Source organism: Peromyscus leucopus, chromosome 9 (assembly GCF_004664715.2).
Source record: "Peromyscus leucopus breed LL Stock chromosome 9, UCI_PerLeu_2.1, whole genome shotgun sequence".
Lineage (NCBI taxonomy): Eukaryota > Metazoa > Chordata > Mammalia > Rodentia > Cricetidae > Peromyscus > Peromyscus leucopus.
The window spans coordinates 112996028-113019205 of NC_051070.1; the positions used below are offsets into that span (position 1 = coordinate 112996028).

Sequence of the window (23178 nt, forward strand, 5' to 3'; positions counted from 1 at the left end):
TGGAGCACATGTGTATGTGTGTGTGTGGGGGGGGGGAGTCCTGTCCTTCAGACCCAGGGCTGCAGGATCTCCATGACACAGGGCAACAGGGGAGCCACAGGATGTCCAGGAAGAGTCCCAGTGAAGGCCTGGCATCGATGATGTAGCTGAAACCCGGGGCCTCGAACCAGACCAACAATTCTTTGAGATGAACGCCTGCATGTAAAAATGTACTGATAAAGGGGCTTACTGTGTGACTCACTGTATCACACTGCAGCTTCCATGATGAGATTTCCCCTTTCTTCCTTTTTTTCCTTTTCTCTCTTAAATTGTATTTTGTTTTATTTGAGGAGGGGAGAGATGGGTGGGATCAAGAGGCGTGATATGAAATACACAAAAAATAAATGCAAACAAAGTTTTAAAAAAAAAAAATCATCGGTGCATTCCTGTTCACCTCTGTCTCCTCATTGCCCAGGGTAGAAAAGGAACACAATATTAATACCAAACTATTAGCTGGTCTATTTCCCACATAAGACCAAAGCCAAACCTCGCCCCTACTGAGTCCAGGCTGTTGAGTGAATTTTGCAAGATGATAAATTACCTCAGGAAAGCGAAGTCAGAATTTAGAAAGCTAAGCCTCATTTTTGTTACAAAACTGGGACTCTGGCAGTTCCCAAACTGAGGGCTGCTGAGTCCTTTAGCTTAACAGATTGATTTGTGACAGTTCGGTGTCACTCAGAGATGGAAAAAACTGAGCATCTCAGAAAATCTCTCATAAAAATTATCTGCAAATAACGAGAAAGATGTTGAAATATTAACGCCTCCTCCTCGAGCACATCGGGATGTTCCCTCTGCCACCTCCCATCTGCCTGTCTACCTCCTCCAACATGAGCACAGCCCCATCCTTCTCACAGCTCATCTTCATGTCTAAAAAGATACGGCCAAAAATTGTTTCGGCATGCCGGAAGGTATAATCCTCACATCTCAGACACATTTGGACATCCTAATTTAAAATAGGATAGAAAAAAAATAGTCCCCTTGTGGGCTGTGTCTTGCCATATTTCAAACACATCTCTTACAAAACTCCCTTCTCTATTAAAATCATAGGCATGGACTTGGGTTCTAAAAGAAGACAGCAGTCACAGCCAACACACAGCATTGTTCTAAGCACTAACAGCTTACAGTAGCTCATTTAGTAACCCTATGCTGTCACTTTCAGTCCATTTTCCAGAGTAGGAAACTGAGGCTCAGTGATGTTCATCAACTTTACAGAGCCTGGGCTTACTACCAGAGCTCACAACACTATTTTCTGCAGTGAGGATAGGTTATTTGGGGGTAGAGTTATTATTGTCAATGGTTGGGTATTTTACATCTCTTATGGCATAGTTACGAGAGGGACAAGTAACAGGATCCTTCACACAGGTTCTCTGTGTGGAGCAGGCTGGCACTGTAGTTGAACTCTGGAGTCTTTCTCTTTGGCTTCCTTCTTTTTCTGATCATCTTCCTTCAGGCATTGCTTCTCAGCCATCTGGCCAAGATCAAGCACATTTTCCTTCAGACATTTCAGGAAGCTAGCTCTGCTCTCTGAGTGCTTACTATGCTCAATACACACATTAATTCTCTTGGCAAGAATTTCACCCTTAACTTGCTTGTTTATAACAATACCAACAGCATGCTGGGTAACAATCTTCCAGTTTTACCATGGAAACATTTTTGGGCATTCCTTTTTAAACGGTGTCCTTTCTTTGATGTCTACAGTATTGCCCTTCTTGTAGATTTGTATGTGTGTGGCTGAAAGAGCAACCCTGGGTTCTAAAAGGCCTGGAGAGCAAGCCTTGGGTATCACTCCACTTCTCCTTTCTTGTTGTCTCAGCTACTTTTCTATTGCTATGACAAAATACCATGACCAAGACAACTTATAACAGAAAGCATTTAATGGGGGGCTCATGATTCCAGAAGGTTACAGTCCATGACCACCATGGCAGGGAGCATGGCAGCAGGCAGACAAAGTGCTGGAGCAGTAGCTGAGCACTTACATGCTGACACAACAACTGTGAGGCAGAGAAAGGGCTAACTGAGAATGTGATGTGTTGGGGAATATTATTTTAAGGTGTGTTACTTTTGTTTATGTTGCATTTGTTTAACTCTGTGAAGCTGTGTTATTGTGCCTGTCTAAAACATCTGATGGACTAATAAAGAACTGAACAGCCAATAGCAAGGCAGGAGAAAGGATAAATGGGGCTGGCAGACAGAAAGGATATACAGAAGGAGAAATCTGGGAGGAGAGAGCTAGGAGCCAGAGAAGGAGGAGACACCAGGGGCCAGCCACCCAGCTACACAGCCAGCCACAGAGTAAGATTACAGAAGTAAAAGAACGGGAAAAGTCCAGAGGCAAAAGGTAGACAGGATAATACAAGTTAAGGAAAGCTGGCAAGAAACAAGCCAAGCTAAGTAAGGCCTGGCATTTACAATTAAGAGCAAGCCTCTGTGCATGATTGATTTGGGAGCTGGGTGGCAGGCCCTGCAAAAGAGTAAAACAACCAACAATAGTAATGTGCTTTTGATGTCAAGTCTATTACCAGTGACACGCCTCCTCTGATGTATATTGCACCTTCATTTGTTTATCCATGAAAGGGAACAAAAACCACACCTATCTCATGATGTCATTATCAAAAATGTGGCTGGTATGCAGTAAGTGATCAAATATCAGGTCTTACTGATATTCTCTTCAACTATCTATTTAGCTATTTAGAAACGATAAGTTATTAAAAACAAGACCCTGGCCATGCCTAGGAAAAGTGATAGACATGTTAGCAGGGCTCACCTGTGGAATGAGTGACAGGTCCTATTTCTCAATTTCCTATGAGGCACAATTCAACCCCTTGTCCCCTTTAATCAGTCCTTTTTTTCTGCCCCCAAAGAAGTGTCTGGTAAGCCGGGCGGTGGTGGCGCACGCCTTTAATCCCAGCACTCGGGAGGCAGAGGCAGGCGGATCTCTGTGAGTTCGAGGCCAGCCTGGGCTACCAAGTGAGCTCCAGGAAAGGCGCAAAGCTACGCAGAGAAACCCTGTCTCAAAAAAAAAAAAAAAGTGTCTGGTGTTGCTTTCCAAATACAGAGACTGGGATATGTTGTGCTTATGGACAAGGTCACTGTGATGCAGAAGGATCCCAGCTGTTCTCTACACCCTCATCCTTGGGTGTGGAGCCCCAACAGGACTGGCCCCACGTCATCACCTTTCTTCACTCCAGTGGCAACAGTGCTTCCCCAGGAAGCACACGATGACCCAACTTTCTAGCCTCAGAGGACAGCACCCTACAAACCCTCCTCTACCTGTACATCTCTGGGATCTGTACGGTAAGACCTCAGAGGTACCTTCCCTGTCTAGCCCCGAGTTCTCCCCGAGTGTGGAGACTACATGGTTTCCAATGCAGCGGACATGAGCAGCCTGGGATCTGGTTGGCTACAACAGTAAGTTCTCACCCCTAGCCAGATGAACACAGTCAGATCCTGCCTCCCTTCTGACCTCTTTAAGTGTACATTCTCCTCGATGGGCACTGAGGAGAGGAGAAAGGAACTTAGTCACCAACAACCTCTGTAAACCCCTAACAAACTCAGATTACTTTCCGATGGAAATGTGTGCAATAAACTGTATTGTAGTCAAACAATAACACTTATTAGGAAGTAAATGCCTTTGGATGTAGAGACTTTCCTAACAGACTTCTTCTGCATGATATTCAGACTTGAGAATGGCAAGGAACTTTCTTGGAAAATTCCTCCTCAAAGCCAAATAACCATCATTTATAGTGGTTATCCGGCCCAGATCCTAGCACTGGGCTTAAAGACACAGACACAGACACAGACACAGACAGACAGACAGACACACACACACACACACACACACACACACACACACACACACACACACGTGCATTATACACATGTGTAAAAATTACCTAGTCACGTGTACCCAATATGAAATTGAAAGCAGCTGCTGAGATGAAGCTAAATACTATTGAAATGAGCAATGTCCTTAGAAAAGCCAGGCTGGGAAGGCTGATTTCATCACAGCTGTATCTGCCTGTGCTTTCCCAGGGAGTTCAAGACCATGAACAGCTGTAGAAATTCCAGGCATCCGTAAAGGCAGTTAGTTCTCTCCTGCAAGAAGAGCTCTCTACACAGGCTTCTGCATCTGCCTTCTTAGCACAAGGGGGGTGACCCCTTTGTCTTTGCTGAACCTTTAGTAAGAGCTCTCCCTCGGCTTTTGTGCCATTCTCCTAGGGAACTTGATCCTTTTCATTCCCAGACAGGCATCAGCCAACCACCACCATTCATGATCATGTCTCTGGCCCCTGAGAATTAATCAATGCCTTAGTCATTTTTCCTCCATCCTTCAGACCTGCATGAGTAGCTTGTCACTCCTTGAGACCAACGGAGTTATTAAGCTGCCCTTACACTCACATTCAGGAGGAACTGGGTTTCCCACTCAAAACTCTGGGAGAGTATCATTGTCTACATCTTACCAACACTCTGAATTCAGAAATGTCCTTATTTCACCTTAAATCTGAGAGTGTGTGTGTATCAACTAAGGGATGGGCTACAGGAACCCGGAGGGATTATGTCCTACCTACAGGAGGTAGTAGCTGTTTCACTCCAGCCTCCTGGACTCAAAGCTACAAGATCTTGTCCATATTCAAGAAAATCCAGGGAGGTGAAGAGATGACTCAGTAGTTAAGAGCATGGCTGTTTTCTGGCCTCCATGGGCACCAGGAGCTCAAATACATATATACAGTCAAAACATTCATACTCATAAATTAAAATTTTCTTTTAAAAAGAAAGGAGAAAATCCAAACCCTTTGATTTTTTACATGACATTAACCTTTCAATTTTGGGAACTAACTCTAAGCCAATTGGTAGCAAAGTCAGAATTAGATGTAGGCCTCCTCGTCTAATGAAATTAAAGAGGCATTAACACTGTACATATTTATGCATTTCAATAAATAGCTATTTAATAAGCAAATGCTATATTCGGACTTTCACTTTAATAAAGGGATGAATAGATGATAGGTGAATGGAGGGAGGTAGGGAGAGAGGCAGAGATGAAGGGATAGACAGTGAGAAAGAGGGACAGCCAGATACACAATAAAATACTGAGGGAGAAAGCAAAATATAATCTACAAATTAACAAAATGCTTTTTAGAAAAAACTGAGAGACAGCATTTAACCCATCAATATGACTGTCATCTGCCTTGCTAAAATAATTTATTTACAGTTGACACTGAGTAGGAAGTGTATCCCACAGTCTAGAAGCTGACAATGAGGCAGAAGTAGACATTCTATCTAAGCCAAGGGTATCTGCCTTTTCAGAAAGTCATAAGAAAGGGAGTATGGCAGGTCTGGAATCCACAGGTAAAACCTATTCCGGGTTATTTAAGAACAACCTTTTTCCCCTCTGCACTCTCGGGAGCATGGAATATATTTCTGTAGCATTTCTATTAGGAGGCTAATTAGTATAGCTAAGAAATACCATCAACAGCGAAAGTAAAATTAGCCTTCGCTTGTAAAATTTCTCCTGAGGGAAATGCTGGTGGCTCCTGTCTCCAGCAAGCATGGGAATGGGAATGCTGTGGCATCACGTGGCAAGCACACTGTCTCAGCAGCAGCACCTGAATACAACCCCAGCACAGCGGCCGGAGTGCCAGGATCTCTGCCTCACCTGCCCCTCTCCGCCTCACCTGCCTCCCTGCCTCCCTGCTTCTCTGTCTTCACTTATCACACCTTAGCCCTGTGACCCATCAAAATTGCATGTGTAAGTCTTGTAATAACAACACTGACTTTCTGGTGCTCCCGGAACACTCTTAATTAATTCCACAAATGATGTGTGTGCACACGTGCGTGCACATGCACACACACACACACACACACACACACACACACACACACGCACATGGAGGACAAGAGGACAAGCACATGTGTCATTCAGCAGCAGCAGTGGTCCACCTTTTTGAGACAAGTTTTCCCACTGCCCAGAAGGCTAGGCCAGCTGGCCAAGGAGCCGCAGAAATCCACTCGCTTCCAGAGTGTTGTGATTACCACACAAACCCGGAATTTTTATGTGTGTTCCAGGGATCAAACACAGGTTGTTAATGCCTGCAAGGCAACCACTTTTACCTAGCTGAGCTCTCTCTCTAATCATCTTGACAAATTTTGAGTAGTAAAGAGTTACAGAATATTTTAATCAACACTCATTTGAGATAATTCCATTAAGTGTGATATTGCAACAGGTGAAACAGAGGCCCAGGGAAAGGAAACCATTTGAAGTTATGTTAGCATACTGTGGTTAGTATCAAATCCAAGTTTAGATTTATTTCTAGTGTGAGGCTTCCTGGGTGTTTGTTTGTTTGTTTGTTGGAGAAACAAGGAAGTCTCCTTAGGTTAATTATTTCTGCTTCACAACCAGGAATGTCTCATATCTGGACACTTTCTGAACACCTCCCTGGGCCTGAGAAAGAGACACCTTGTCTTCTGCCCAAGGCTGGACTTGGACTCTTTTCTTCCAAACTTAGTCTCAACAGAATCACCCTCCCTTTACTGGATCATTCTCATCCTTCTGTGGCCTCACTGGAGTTCACAGAGCCGGAACACACAGGAAAACTCATAGAAGCAAAACGCAGCTCATCTTTATACGTGTTATCCATGCTGTATTAAGCACAGTATTAGCTTCTGATTCAGAGGAGGAAAATCCTCTAAGAAAATATAACCTTTATGAGCCAATTTGTCTTTCTCCTCTTTAAATCTAAGGGCAATATCTGGAGCACAAACTCTGCCCTGAATTCATGCCTGTGCTTTATGAAGTCAGTCTCCAGGCAGCATTTTCCAGTAGCTGCTCGCTCCATTGGGAATGCGGCTCCCTGGATCTCATCTCTGCGCCCACCTCCTGCCTTTCTCAACACTGTCTCCAGTGCCCTGTTCTCAGTATGAATTCTTTCCTCACCACTTCCTTCTCTGGGCTTCCGAAACGTTTTGATTGTATCTTTTAATGGGAGATGCAACTCTCCTCCTCTCTTTAATGGGCCTTGGTGTATAACACTTCCCCTTCTGGTTCTCAAGCCAAGAGCAGGGCAGGACATCCCTTTCATAACCACAAGGCTTCTCATGGGAGAGCCCTGAACAGTCAAGGCTCTAGCATCCAGACACATTGTCTATCAGTAACAAAGTGTGTGCTTGTATTGTTTCCTACAAACTCCAGGCAATCCAGAGGTAGGACGGGTTTCAAATACAGCGCCATCAAGGCTCCAGCTCTGTGCCTTAGCTGTGCACTCTTCCGGTCTGCCCTTCCGCATCTTGGTTTTATGCTCAGTCTGACTTCCTCCGCAGGCATCGTCCTCTGCAACTTGGATGTCTGTTCATGCTAGCATGATGCTAAATATTTTTACACAAATTTCCTCCCTCCCAATTAAACTCAAATCCTATTAAATTTATACCCAGAGTAGGCACTTTCACCACATCGTTTTTACAAGTGGGGACACAACTTCAAAGACTATGCTGACCAAAGTTCCGCGGCGGGGGTGGAAGCCTGACAATCTATCTCTAAAGATGTTACTTTCAGTTGCCATGGAAGACAAGCAGAAATGGAGGAAGCAGGACCTATTAACACCACACTGCCAGTTCTGCTCACAGAGTGTCTTCGTTGAGTGCATCGAATGTAAAAGGAAAAACTAGGGTTGGCAGAATTACTATACAAGTACTATAGAGGAGTGTCGTTCTAAAGCCTACAGTGAGGGTAGGAAATACCTAGGAAGCGGGTGTTAATGATGTGTTCAGGAACGGCACCAAGTTCTGACTCTCACTAACACTCACCAGAAGTTCTGAATGAAACATGGACAGGCTCATGGAAAGTCACCTCACACCTGTCCGAAGACTCCCCCAGGTGTACGCGCTCTAGCCGCTCTGTGCGAAGGTCAACCTACTGCCTTGGACACTCTTTGACGTTAGTCTGCCTGGGCTCAGCTCCAGCTCTGTCTTCTGTTCTCCGTGACTCTGGGCAAAGTCCTCCCCTCTTCGCCTTGCCTCAGCTGTATTAAAGCTGGTGCTGCTAACAAACAAAGCCTCCTCCATGAGATCATCCCACAGGTTAAAGGAGATGCCCTGCGTGAAATTAACACAGTGGTTGGCACCCAATAAGCACTGGTAATTACCATCATTCACTTCAGGTGCCTATGGGAAATGCCTGACAAGCTAAAGCGACCTTTCGGTTTCTGATTTATCAAGCAAGCATATGATAGGAAGAGAGGTCCGCTAGAAGGGAAGTAATTTATGACTTCAGGTGCTTGCCTGAAAAAGACAAGATCCCAGATCCTTCCCTGCCCCGGCGTCATGCCACCTCCTTCTAGAAGCTCTGCTGGAGCTGAATATTGGGTGCACACTGCGCCTGTCCTCCTGGACTCTGGCTAGGCCTCTTGCAGGAAGAGGAGAACAGTCACATCAGTATCAACAACTCTTCTAAGAAATAAATTGAGCAAGAAGGTTCCTTCCCTAGACTGAGTCCCTGGTAAAGACTGAGGTACTCAATTGTTTACCTCAAATGAGATATGCCACTGCTGTGTTCTTTACTCACAGTCTACACAGGAAAAGGAACTGGTTTCTACTAGTAGTCATGAAATGGCAGAGGGGTAAAAAGAACTTCTTACACTTCAGCTTATCCTCAGTGTAACTAGAAACAGTAGGTACCCAAGAAACTCTTACGAGATAATTCACCAAAATTTTTTATTGCCCTATCATAAATGTCTGAATTTTAGCACTAGATTTTACCTGCAATTACAAAAAAAATAAAATGAGACAGAACTATCTGAGGTGAGCTGGAAATTTTTGAAGTCCTTGGTAAAAATATTTGATACATATTTCTTCAGCTCCTTTCAAGGAACTTATTCTTGAAGATGTGATAAAGTTCTCCACCTCCAGTCCACTGTATCTTTTTTTTTTTTTTTCTTTTGGTTTTTCGAGACAGGGTTTCTCTGTGTAGCTTTGCGCCTTTCCTGGAACTCACTTGGTAGCCCAGGCTGGCCTCGAACTCACAGAGATCCGCCTGCCTCTGCCTCCCGAGTGCTGGGATTAAAGGCGTGCGCCACCACCGCCCGGCAAGTCCACTGTATCTTAATGCATTTAGTGCATGTGTATAATCCACCAACACAGTTCCACCTCACCAACATACATTCTCTCACCTAAGTCCCTACAAAGGCTCCTGACTTCCCAGCATAAACTCAATGAGCTGGAAACACATCCCACAGTCCCCAAATCTCACTCACCTCATTAACTACTAGGAACTTGCTTCTGATACACAAATACTACTTGATATCAAACAGTTATAGCTATACATAGGACCTTAACGTAGACATCATTAGATGCTCTTGATGTTCAGAGATGGGGTGAACTATGCTTAGTTCAGGTTACACACATTCTCTCTCTCTCTCTCTCTCTCTCTCTCTCTCTCTCTCTCTCTCACTCACTCACACACACACACACACACACACACACACACACACACACACCACACACACACACACCAGGGAAATTATGATGTTTTCACTGGTACCTCAAAAGTGCATGGCTTCACAATGGCAAAAAGCACATAATTTTCAATTTTTAAGAAGGCTTTTTTTTTTTTTTAGTATTTTCTGTATTTCTAAAGGTGGGCAGTTTCTAAATCTGATCCTCATGTTTATTATCTAGTTTTCCATCTCATATACATTCTTACTGCAATGGGGTCAGGGTTCTTTGAGGGAATATTAACCATGCATGGCTCTTTCCAGAAGTTCTTCCAAGGAACACATCAGTACATTTTAACTTCTTTCTATTCTTATTTAGATAATATGCACTCAAGAACAGTATCTTGAGACAGTTTTTAGAACTCAAGCTGTTACATCCTTCAAATAGAAAACAGTAAATGTTAACATACCTAGTTCTAAGTTTCTAGATTCTATCTAGTACCAAAATCCCACCCACTAACAACTGAAACTAAGGAACTGCACTGTACTGGCTGGTTTTGTGTGTCAGCTTGACACAGGCTAGAGTCATCAGAGAGGAAGGAGCCTCAGTTGATGAAATGCCTCTGTGAGACCCAGCTATAAGGCATTTTCTCAACTAGTGATGAATGGGAGAGGGCCCAGCCCATGGTGGGTGGTGCCAACCTGGGCTGCTGGTCCTGGGTTCTATAAGAAGATGGGCTGAGCAAGCCATGGGAAGCAAGCCAGTAAGAGCTCCCCTCCATGGCCTCTGCCTCAGCTCCTGCCTCCAGGATCCTGCCCTGTGTGAGTTCCTGTCCTGACTTCTTTCAGTGATGAACAGCAATGCTGAAGTGTAAGCCAAATAAACCCTTTCCTCCCCAACTTGCTTTTTGGTCATGGTGTTTCGTTGCAGCAATAGAAACCTAACCCTGACATGTACAGAAAGTGGGCGATGGTTTTAAAATTCTCACAAATATACCATATTTAATATTAGATACTAATATACTAATATCAGATAAAGGAAGCATCCTGCTAAAATATGATGGCAGCAACTGATCCTCGTATCAATTGATACAAACGTCTGCAATTTCTCCGGTGGGCATAGAAAAAGATTGATAAACTGAGTGTGGAGGTCAAGAGACCAAGAAACTAAAGTTGCTATCGAAATGGCTGTGCAAGACAGAGGTGATGGCTATTAAATTTCCAAACCATCAGAGTCTTACTTGATCTGGGTCTTTCTGATAACCAAAATAGACAAGCTTCCAACTGTATGTGACACAAACATGTTTTCCCAGCAATGGACATCATGTCCTCAATGCCTTCCCCATACATGCTCTCTTAGAAAACCTACCCATTCTGTCCATTTCCCAGATATGTTTGCACAGGCCTATTCGGCTGTGTGGCTCTAAAGACAGATCTACACTAGGCTTTGGACCCAAGTTCTGAGCTTAAAATTGCTACAGAGCAGTCCCTGTTGAGCACTTGTATAGACGCTGTACATAGGCTTTAAGTTGACACTTTCTCACAAGGCGCAAGGGAAACTAGGTTTTCAAGGGAGCAGAGAGGGAAGGAAGACCTTGTATTGTTGGTCACCTTCCAAATAACCATGATCCCATCCCCTCAGGGCACTCAGCTCTCTTCCCAGTAAGTAAGCCCCCTTCCACCACCACCCTCAGTTTGGATGGATTTCTGCTGCTTTTAGTCATAGTCTTCCCTAAACAAGAGATAACAATGAAGTGAGTAGATGGTTTGAATTCTCAGAGAACGAAGAGGTTTTTGTAAAGAAAAAAAATGCTCCAAAAAGCAGAAATCAGGAAGACTGAGACCCAAGAGGAAGATTTGACAGACAGGACATGAAACCTCCCAAAAGACAAAGCCTGAATAAGGTCAGAAATCAATTCAAGAGGAAGCTGAGAGATGCCAGCAGAGGGATGCCAACAGAAAAGCTCCTGGACCAGGAAGCTTACAAACTGCCTTGAAGTTCTCAAGAATGAAGACAAGCTCAAGAACTCTAGCTGAATTAACGAGGCCATTCTCCTTAGAACTCAACTGCACAAAAGAAAAGTTGTCTGTCCCTGAAGGGCCACTTTGGTTGATTGGGGGAAAGACTCTTCTAGGTCCTCAATGAGTGTCCTGAGTGAGGATCTCTCATTCCTCTGCTACCTATAGATTAATTGTCCTGGAGTTGCTTCTTCCCATCCTTTGTGATAAGTTTCCCAAGCAGCCATGCTCCTCGGGCATTCTCCTCTGACCTCTTACTTAAAACAAGAATGCATTTTGTGCAGGGCAGTGGTGGCACACATCTTTAATCCCAGCACTCAGGAGGCAGAGCCAGGCAGATCTCTGTGAGTTTGAGACCAGCCTGGACTACAGAGCAAGTTCCAGGATAGGCTTCAAAGCTACAGAGAAACCCTGCCTTGAAAATTCTCTTGCTCCTGGTAGCCCTGCCTCCTCTGCCACTCCCGCCACTAGCTCCCTCCTCCTCATTTCTCTGCATCCTTCCTTCTTTCCTCTTCGAAGTATCACCTTCCTCCAATTTGTACCAGCCACAAATGTGGCTTAAAATCTTTCCAAATGTCTTCTGGGTGACAGAATTTTCCCCCAGTTAAGAACCACCAAGTGAACTTGATCAGTACCTGTTGCCAAACAGGTAGTCCCTGGCCAATCCAGGAAGAGATGAGAAGGTGCGGCTTCAGTCTTCCCTTCTTGCTGTCTTGTTAGAAGACAAAATGGCGGCAGGTAGCTTCTAAAATTCAGTCAGATGCTGGCTCCCCAAAGACTCAGGAGAACGTGCACATGCCAGACTTCTGTTTGTCAGGCTGCCCCCAGCTCTTGGCTGTATGCCTACACTCTGCCAAAAAACCCAGATCCCAAACTTTTGAAAAGGCTTTCCACAGCTTTCAAAGCCTGACCTTTAAAGCAGCTTTATCTGGCGGGTGTGTGTGTGAGAGAGAGAGAGAAAGATTTATAATTTTCTATATTCCTGCAAAGTCCAACTATTTATTGAGTTCACCTGGTGGTGGTGGGAATTTGCACACAGATGTCGATGGACCCAAAACACCACCACAAGAGCTCCCACCTGCAACTAATTATAGAAATTGAAATTGATCTCTGGCCAGAAGAGAACCAGCCCATTTGTGTTGGCCAATAAAATCACCATGTTCCTCTCCCTTTGTCAAGACTTGGTTCTTAAAAACCCTCTGAGAATGCTGTCCATGGAAATGTGATAAGACAGTGAATGCTTTGAGGATGATCACTGGCCCTGACCCTCTAGCCTACCTTCCCCTCCCTATGCTTTCAATATGTACCTTTAGCATACTGGGACTAAGAGAATCTGTTCACTGAAGCAGTCCAGAATGTCTTCTCTGGTTGCATCTGCACTGCAGGAACCTCATGACCCAACTAACATGATACAGAAACAAAGAGAGGCTGGAATCATTTAGATCTGCCAAAGTCCAGCATACAACATTTCTTGCCCTTGTATGAACCAAATCTTTCCAAAGAAAACCTGAGAATAAAAGTCTGTAAGGCTACTCATGTGGTACACATGCCTGCCTTTAGGGCTGACTGCAAGAGATTACTGGGGCAGAAAAGAGCTGACATCTGTGACAAAGATGTATAGCTCACTTCAAATCATTCTTACATTCGAGCAAACAAAGAAACCCACTGTGGCACCACGCCATCTCATCAATCTCCTGAGCCAAAGAAATTCTAACCTATCTATAGAAGACATTTAAAATTGCCTTTCTGTCTAAGCAGGTCATCACCTAAGATTGGATAAAAGATCTTCCAGCTTGCCAGAAAACTATAGCTGAAAAACTTCAAGGTTTTGTTGTTGTTGTTTGTTTGTTTTTGTCTTTGTAAGTTCTGGCACTCTGTCCTGTATGATGGTACTGAACTAGATTAGCCAATGCTAAACCCATGTGCCTGTGTAACTTTGGGAAACACACACACACACACACACACACACACACATCTCAAACAGAAATAAAGTGAAAAACCTTACACAGAGAGGCAGTGTGTTATTGAATAGAATGCCTAGTCAACAGTGATCTACATAGTCAGGGCTTCACTTTCTCACATGACTAGCAATCTGGAGGCAGGCCATATGGTGGGCCTATTTCTCAGCACTGTCTTTGGTCTTTATTCTATGACTAGAATATGACACACCTGGTCCTAGGCATCACATCAATGCTCAAGACAAGAAACAGAAGAGCATTGCTGGTCACAGCTGTATAAAGGTGGTGGTTGAGAGGTATTATGGCAATAGCATCCTAAACATTTAGTTTAAGATGAAGTTTCATGGTCAAGGAAGATTGGGAAATTGTCACAAAAAAATGAATTTTAAGTGCTGTTTAATTTCAAGAGTTGAGCATTACATATATCATGATATATGGCATTCCTTGGTTAGGACCATCATAAGAAAATACCACAAGCCAAGCAACAGATGTTCATTATCTCACAATATGGAGGCGGAGACAGGACTGTCAACCCAGCTGCTTCCTCGTAGGGCTCCCAGAAAAGGACGTGTTCCAAGAGTCTTTCCTTTGCTTAACTACAAGGTCACCCTCTAGTTGTGTGTGTTCACATCTTCTCTCTGTGCATGTCTGTATCTGTGTACGAATCTACCTTTTTATAAAGACAACTGTCAAACTGGATTAGGGCCCATGCTAAAGATTTCAAGTTGATTACCTATGTAAAGGTCTTTTCTCCAAATGAGGTCACATTCTCAGGTAACAGGAGTTAGGGATCCAACCTACCTTTAAGGAGGGAGACAAAACTCAACCTAGAACATATGCATTATGAATTTCCATGGCAAATGTTTCTAGTATGTGTGTCTAAAGTTTCTTTGACCAGAAAATCCTCTTTGGAAAATATCTCCTTGGCCACACTTTGGACATCCTGTCTTCAGGGACTCAGATTTCTACCAGTCAAAAGAAAAGAGCCCTGAAGAAGGTACAGTGGTAAGACAAATCTATTGGCATGGTGAATGTATCTGATTTAGCCCGTTTTCTGTTGCTATGACAAAATGCCAGAGACTGAGTAAAATACAAGAAAACTAAGTTTATTTAGCTCATGCTTCTCATCAAAAAGGTTGGTGGTGATAGCAACTTCTTGGTTCCTAGTGAATGTTGCATTGCAGTTGGCATGACATGGTAAAAGCATATGCGCAAGAGCAATGAAGGAGCACATGCAGAAAATACCCAAAGATTGGGGTGGTCTTGTTTAAGCAGCCTGCTCTCACAGTAACTACTGCAGTCCCCCAGGAGGAGCCAGTTCATTCCAATGAGACCTAAGTCAGTCTCCAGAGACCTAACCCCATCCTTGAGAAAGACATTAATCCACTCATGAGGGTGAAACCCTCATGACCCACTTAGACCTTAAAGTTCTCACCACCTTCCCACAGTTACATTAAGAGCCAAGCTCCCAGCACATTAACATTTAGGAGACAAACCATAGAAACATCTAACCACCCCCGTCCCTGCCCCATAAACCTGAGGAGACCCAGCGATTCCTGGCGAGCCTTCACTGTACAAAAGTGATGACAGCTGAGTTTCACTCTTATCAGACTGTCCTGCTGCAGCTGCCTCGCTGCCTTCTCATCAGAATAAACTGTATCTCTATCACTCGCTCCCAGCTGGTACAGCTCGTCAGATCCGGACACTCACAATCAAATGAGAACTTCAGAACAGGGTCAAATGACTCCTACCGAAAGGGGCCTGTAGTTATACAAGTAAAATAAGTAATAAAAATAAAAATGATGAGGGGCGCTAAAGAATGTAGCTTATAGAATGCTTGGTTAGCATGCACAAAGATGTGGGTTCAATCCCCAGCACCCCATAAAACTGGGTGTAGTGACCCAAGCAGTCAGGAAGTAAAGGCAGAAGCGTGGGAAGTTCATGATCATCCTTACCTACATAGTGATTGCTGGGCTAGCCTGGGATACATGAGCCCTATCTCAAAAGAAAAGAGAGAAGAGGGGAGGGGAGGGGAAGGGAGGGGAAGAGAGGGGAGGAGAGGGGAGGGGACTCTCTTTCAGCTTTTCCAGTTTCAGGCTCCAAATAAGAACCAATAAGCGATATGTTGAATTTGGATCAAAAGTTCTTATTAATATTGATTTAGAGTCTATTCTATTCTATGGTGCTAAATCAGAAATAGAAATGATCACATAACCATTGCCTAAAAGCTGCACCATTCCCCAGACAGGTTTACTTACACTTCTTGGGTTACAGTTCCCAATGACCTTGTCCCACTTCCTCACAAGATGAGTAAATATTAGATCTAGTACAGTCTCCTAGTGTGCGATGCTATTTATACTCACACAGAGCCTTGACTGGCTACACACAACCTAAGAAATGTCTAAAAATTACTTCCCATATATCTAATTTGGAAAAGAGGTCATTAAAAGCACAAAGGTAATAGTTGTACAGAATATCCAGGCATATGAAAAGCCAGTAACATCTGTGCACTAAATCGCAAGATCAAGTCCTTACAAAATTTCCACTTCTGAGTGTTTCAAGGCAAGGTCTTGCTCTATTGCCCAAGCTGGCCTTGAACTCAGATTGAAGCTACCCTCCCACCCTAGCCTCCCAAGCAGCTGGGACTAGAAGTGTGTGATACTTCACCCAGCTTCTCACAACATTTCTGAACATTTACTCTCTATCATACACTCTCCCTCTGATCTCTGTTACAGTGGTAGATAGAGTGGCAATATAAAGACTAACTAGTCAGGTGTTGGAGTGCACACCTGTAATCCAAGCACTCAGAAGGCAGAGACAGGAGGATTGCTACAAGTTTAAAGTCAAAATCTGGCTCAAAACATGCCAAGTTTCAGGCCAGTCAAGGCTACATAGAAAGACTGTCTCAAAAAAAGAAAGGAAGGAAAGGAAAGAAGGAAGAGAAAGAAAGAAAGAAAGAAAGAAAGAAAGAAAGAAAGAAAGAAAGAAAGAAAGAAAGAAGGAAGGAAGGAAGGAAGGAAGGAAGGAAGGAAGGAAGGAAGGAAGGAAGGAAGGAAGGAAAGAACGAAAGAAGGAAAGAAGGAAAGAAGGAAAGAAGGAAAGAAAAAGAGAATAGAAAAACCTATATTTTTTTTGAGAAATTGCGTCACTTGACCTCCTTATAACAGCATAATATTATACCCCCAACATCTAGCACAACCCTACAGACCACCAAAAACAAATCTCAAGTAACAGCAAAACATTCAACAACATTATTAAAAATTGTATTTTTATTCTTATGTGTTTTGCCTACATGTATGTATGTGCATCATATGAATACCTGGTGCCCATGGAGGCTATAAGAAGGTGTCAGATCCCCTGGAAATGGAGTTAAAGTCAGTGTGAACCACCAGATGGTTGCTGGGAACCAAACCCACCAGCAGTCAGTGCTCTTAACCTCATGTTCAATATTTTAAACTCACCGTTCCTCAGTCTACTGCTATGGCATTGAGAACATGAGCTGTGGGTCCAGCCACCTCAAAGAATAGATTTCCCAGAATACTGTGCTCTGCTTGCTAGCAGTTTGCAAAAGCACATCACACAACAAAGTCATGAACAACAACAAAAAGCTGTGTCGCCATGCATTCTGAACTCTGATTTATACACAGTAAGCTAGCCCTCTCTACCCATGCACTCCAGCTTACACAAATAGAGAGAGCCTTGCATCTAGGCATTCTGGCTTACATACATACAGCTAACCCTGTGCCCATGCATTCTGGATTTTGGCTTATACACATTAATCTAGCCCTACACCCATATACTCTGGGTTATGCGCATTAATCTAGCCCTACACATATGCATTCCGGATTACACACACTAAGCTGGCCTACACCCATGTGCTCTGAATTACACACATAGAGGTAGCCCCACACACATGCACTCACATTAAGCTAGTCCTGCACACATGTACTCTGGATTACACATATGACCCCAAACTTCAGGACTGCAATGCTCAGCAGCAAATGTATTTATATTCATGTATTTATATCCACATTTATATTCCTGTGTCACTGAAGAGATGGGAAGTAAAGAAGGAATGGAATATCCCATGCAGGAACCTGATCATCAACACTTTGCACATAAGAAATCGGAGGCCACCTACCCATTGGCTCTGGAGTTCCTGAACTTTCCCTATCATAAGGAGCAACTTCAACAGCCTCCCTTAGAATTGGAGATGGTCTCAGCTCCCATGGATAGAACCAGGAGGACATTAAAACCAATGCCCTCTATAAACTGCACCTGAGGATATATGTCTGTGCTGGTTGGGGGCAACTTTATAAAGCTATGAATGTCATAGACAAGAGCACACAAGTTTCTTCCCTCTTCCCTCCCTTCTGTAATGAGTCTGCCTCCCATTGCTCTTCAGGCAGAACAGTTCACATTGTTTTAAATTCTAGCATCTAACATCCCTGGAAGAATGACATTTGCAGCTGTAGCTTCTTGTTGTTGTGCTTAAGAAACCACAATCAAGTGTCTGTTAAGACTTTTATGGGGGCTGGGGATTTAGCTCAGTGGTAGAGCGCTTGCCTAGCAAGCACAAGGCCCTGGGTTCGGTCCTCAGCTTGAGGAAAAAAAGAAAAGACTTTTATGTCCCTTTCTTGCATATAGAAACAGCTATTATGCTTTATTTTTTTTAACCTTTAAAAGGAAGGTACAGTTAGCTATAGTGAATGGTACTGATATTGTTTAAGTAAGTGTTCTCCCAAACGTCAAAGTTTTGGTTCCAAGGATGCTGCCACTGGAAGATGGTGCCACTTAGAAGAGGTCCTCAGGTCATTGAAGGCATGCCCCTGAAGGAGACTGTAAGACCTGGCTGAGCAGAGTGCTCCTCCACCACGGCCACCCACTGCGCCCATCAGAGGCCCAGAACAACAGCTCCACCCCATCTGGGACGGAAACCTCTCCAATCCTGAGTTGAAAGAAACCTTTGCTCTTCGTAAGTTAATTGTGTCCAGCTTGTGTTATAATGACAGAAAGCTAGGTAACACAAGTAGAAATTAGAAATAGCATCACACTCATTTCTAGGAAAAATCAGTTCCTAATTAAGAATCAAAATCCTAAACAAACCAAATTCTTCGCCATTCCATTACAGCTTGCCTTTTTTCCTTATGATGCCCATGGTTTGTATTACATATTTATATGCACACTTGAAGTATTTTGAGAGCTTGCCATTCTTTTCATCAAGCATGACCTTCCTGCTATACTAACACTCTCTCTGCTCAGTGCTCCCCTTGGTAGGTAGCAACCTACAAAGTCAAGTGCCAAACCAAAACTTTAAAGGCCAGCTCTGCCACTTTCCAACTTGGCAAAAATCTGGGCAAGTCTTCCCTTCTCTCTACATTTACATTCATCTTTAAGATAAGAAAACCTCCAGTACTGGCCTCAGATGACTGATTCAAGAGGCTGGATGATGACATACTTAATGTTCTACTCATAACACACAGTTCACTGTGAGCCCTCAACAGATGGCCACTGGATATGGCAGCAATAAAATGGAAACATCAACAGCAACTTAAGTCTGGGCTGTTCCCCAAACTTTATTTCCTCTAGGTTCACTATTTTTCAATTATTTGTTTGTCCATTTATGTTTCTTTGACATGTGTAACCCAGGCTGGTCTTGAACTCACTACATAGCCAAGGACTTTTAACTGTTGATCTTCCTGCCTCCACCTCCCAAGCGCTAGGGCTATCAGCATTTGCACCACGCCTGACAAGCCCCACTTTTAGGACAAACCTAAAAAAACCTACAGATGCAGTTACAAACACCATGTCTGTCTGCTAGTCAGGAGAATCAAGGAGTCAGTGTGTCTTCTTCAGGAACCTCTTGCTCTGGAATAGCAATTCTCAAAGCCAGGCTCTCAGATGTAGAAGGCCTGGGTCCCGTGTCACTCACTACACAGGAAAGATCTGCCATGGAGAGTCGCATGACTTGCTTCATACCTTAGGGAATAAGAAATAAATGTCAGAAGCCAGGTGTGGTGGCGCACACCTTTAATCCCAGAACTCAGGAGTCAGAGGTGGGTGGATCTCTTGAGTTCAAAGCCAGTCTGGTCTACAGAGTGAGTTCTAGGGCAGCTAAGGATACATATTGAGATGCTGGAAAGAAGAAAGGAGGAAGGAAGTACGTGTGTGTGTGTGTTATGTGTTAAGCCACTGAGATTTGAGGTCTATTGTCACTCTAGAGAAGCCTAACCTATCCTGAGCAAGAGGGATGCATAGACCTCTAAAAGGGATCCTAACATACTTCTAAGAGGGAAGAAACAGGGTGCCGCTAAAAAGAAAAGGAAAAAGGAATTACTTCATTCTATTTATACTTTGTCCCATCCATATATTTTTGTGAGTATCAAAGAAGACACAGAAGAACACATTGACACTGTGACATAATGTAATTTACAAATAAACACATGGGTATAAACGCAGGTTGGTGATCAAATGTAAACTCAATGACAGAAGCGGAGGGAAAAGTCATTTCAGAGCTGACAGACCAAAGACATTCAAGCTTTCTGCCACTGCTTTTGTCATGGCTAAACGGCGCTAACTACTTAAAACACAAAAGGCTACAGAGAGGAGAAAAACAATATAGAGCAGGGAGGAAATGCATATTACAATAACGAGTTCACAGGGAGTTCATGAACCAGCGAATCAGGAGGCAGCAGAAACAGTGGTAATGCATGTTAATTTGATTTAAGGGTAAAGAAGGGAGCTTTCTGTTCCAAGGGAAAACCATCACATTTTCCACATCTGGAAAGCAGCACCGGCTCTGCCAGATAATCAGAGATAAGGGGACGCTCGCTGCTTACAACACACAGAAAGGCAGCAAGAACAGATCCTTGTAGAAGCCATAAATGTACCCACAGGTGCTTAGCTCTAAAGTACTATAAGTCAGAGGATCGGGTGGGAGGGTCGTCAGATGACCTCCATCAAAAGGTGGAGTGTAACATTAGGCAGACTGCAAGGCCAGCTCTCAGAGTCATTTGTTCAGCCAGGTTAGAATTATCTCAGACTTCTAACAGCGTGAAATACTACCAGGGAGTTCATGGGCCAAATGGCACAGCCCGTCTGTTCCCCCTCAGCGCTCTCACATTAGTTCATTCTCTCTCTCTCTCTCTCTCTCTCTCTCTCTCTCTCTCTCTCTCTCTCTCTCTCTCTCTCCACATAAGAAACTGAGATTTGCATAGATCCACTCGTGAAAATGATACTGTGTAAGACAGGCCTCACACAATCGAGAAGATGAAAACCGGACACTGGCTGGAATGAAAGGGAATGGGTGTCGGGGAAGCTAACAGTGGGAAGGAAGAGGAAGACCGTAGCAAGGGAAACCTCAGCTGTGTGCAGGGAGACCAAAGATGAAGCGGAAGCTCAAGTGTGGAAGGAAGCGGACAAGATGAGGGTAGGCCAGGCCTTCCAGCAGCAAGTCCTGTAGGCCCAGTCAAGCAGGTGTGATGCCTTCTGGGGATAATGGCTTAAGAAGGAACAGGTGGCTATAAGAAAGGGAACGGGCAAATTCAGGAAGACTCTGGGAAACTAATCTCCCTAATTTTGCTATTATACAGCAGATGGACCAAAGACTAAGAAGGCACCTTATACATTGTGGGAAAATACTGAATGGATAAAGGCTGAAGACCAAGCTACGGAAACCCAGGAAACTGCGTTTCCCTTACAGGGTATCAAATCCACTCTTGCCAATCCTGTTTCATATTGTTGAGTTGGCTACTTTGCGAACACCACTCATTCTAAGAAACAAGGCTGGTTCAACAGCAAAAATAACAACAAACAATGAAAAGTCACCAGTCAAGAGTGGCCTTTTAATGTAAAGTGTTTACTCGTGCAGGGGTTAACATTTTCCTCTTCTATGCTGAGGGAGGAACATCTGAACTGCTTTGCAACTGCTGAAAAAGAGAACAAAATTAACCACGTACAGAAGCTGGCAATGAGGATCAATCCTCCCCAGTGCTGCCACTATGTGAAAGGTTCTGGAGGAAGGAAATCAATCAGTACGCCACGGTGCTTCCTGGGTTCTGCCGTGGCATCCAAGTGTAACCTGCTCTGTGGTGCCCAACTTCCTTAGTACATACAGTAGGTCTGGAACCATCTGCAAAGCCTGGGAACACTGTGACAGGTCAGAACCTACCTGGTTTTCTTCGTGAGAGACCCTCATCTGCTCCTTGAGGACAGACATCCGCGCTGCCTCCTCTTTCCTCAAGACTCTCTCCTTCTTGAGCTCGGGACTCCAGAAAGTCTTGATGCTGTTCATGGACGATCCCAGTTTACTGTCCTTAATGTCAAGCTCCTTCCTTAGGAGGTCATTCTCTCTCTGCAGTTCTTTGAGCTGGGCTTGGAGATCCAACATTGTGCTGTCTCTTACCTGCCTCAACATGGAGGGCACCTGGTGGTGGTGGTGATGGGATGAGCCACTCAGCCCACCATGTTGGTCTGTGTAGGAGAGAACATCCGTATGGGAAAGTCCAGCAGAAGCAATGTTGGGACTACTCCCCATGGCTGTGACCCGGCCTCCATACACAGCTCGATTTGTGGCCCTGCCCAGAGTCATAGTACCCTTTGGGTAAGCTGTTGATGCCACCCCTTCGTGATCACTCAAATACATGGGTCCAGACGTAGCATAGGCGGCATTAAGGGATTGAATATTCTCCATGGACAGAGTCTTGCCTGTCCCTCCCCCGCCCCCACTGCTTGTTCTTCGGTGGCCCAAACGAGGAGACCTTGGCAAACGCGGTGATCTGGAAGGGCTCCCTTCCAGATTAGTGATCGTTCTTGCACTCCCGTACATTTTTCTTCTGTGGTGTGGTGCTACTGAAGAGAAGAAATGCTAGGCAACCTTAGGGTTGAAGCCAATGTTTCCTCCACTGGCCAGAATTTTCACCACATTCTTTGTATAGTCTGTACCAGGAAACGACTCCACTCAGAGATCTGAAAAATGAGAAAAAGGAGAATTAAAAACAAACTTCTTTGGAATTCTAACTACAATTGCATCATACCTTAAAATATATTAACAGAAGTAGTAAAATGGTCTCCTAGAAGGCACAAGGTCCTGGGTTCAATTCACAGCACTGAAAAAAATCTAGATAGATAGACAGATAGAATGATGGATGAATGATAGATAAATGGAAAGATGATAATGATAAATTAGTGACAAAATGATTGATAGAGATGGATGGATGGATGGATGGATGGATGGATGGATGGATGGATGGATAGATAGATAGATAGATAGATAGATAGATAGATAGATGATAAAATAAAGTGGTACCTCTATATTTATTTTATAAAGAAAAATAATCTGAAACATTTCTTACTACTTGTAAACTTTTTTGTTTTGGTTTTTTTCAAGACAGGGTTTCTCTGTGTAGTTTTGGTGCCTGTCCTGGAACTTGCTCTGTAGACCAGGCTGGCCTTGAACTCACAGAGATCCACCTGCCTCTGCCTCCCGAGTCCTGGGATTAAAGGCGTGAGCCACCACAGCCTGGCACATGTAAACATTTAAAACAAATTTTCCCACCATGTCCCCAAAGTCAAAAGTTACCAAGTAACAAGGAAATTCTTTTTTCCTTAGGAAAATGAAGCTCTCCCTCTTGAATTATGCTAAGTATGGTTTGGAAATCCAAAGAGTTCATTCTGTAGACTTCAGCAATAAAATAACCCATCTTTAGGGACACGGCCCTCAAATACACATGGCTTAAAAT

The 23178-nt window shown here is 43.9% G+C and overlaps 1 protein-coding gene across 25 annotated transcripts in view; it reads right to left on the bottom strand.

Annotated features, from left to right (window-relative positions):
- Positions 1–23178, bottom strand: part of Erc2 (ELKS/RAB6-interacting/CAST family member 2) — an 893602-nt gene that overhangs the window by 835256 nt on the left and 35168 nt on the right. For all 25 annotated transcript variants that reach the window (XR_003735931.2, XR_003735930.2, XM_028882471.1 and 22 more), the window contains one exon: positions 21609–22405. Coding sequence is in view for 23 of the 25 variants with exons in the window: in XM_028882471.1 (XP_028738304.1) it covers positions 21609–22265 (657 nt within the window). In the remaining 2 variants the exon portion in view is untranslated. The remainder of the gene's footprint in view (positions 1–21608; positions 22406–23178) is intronic.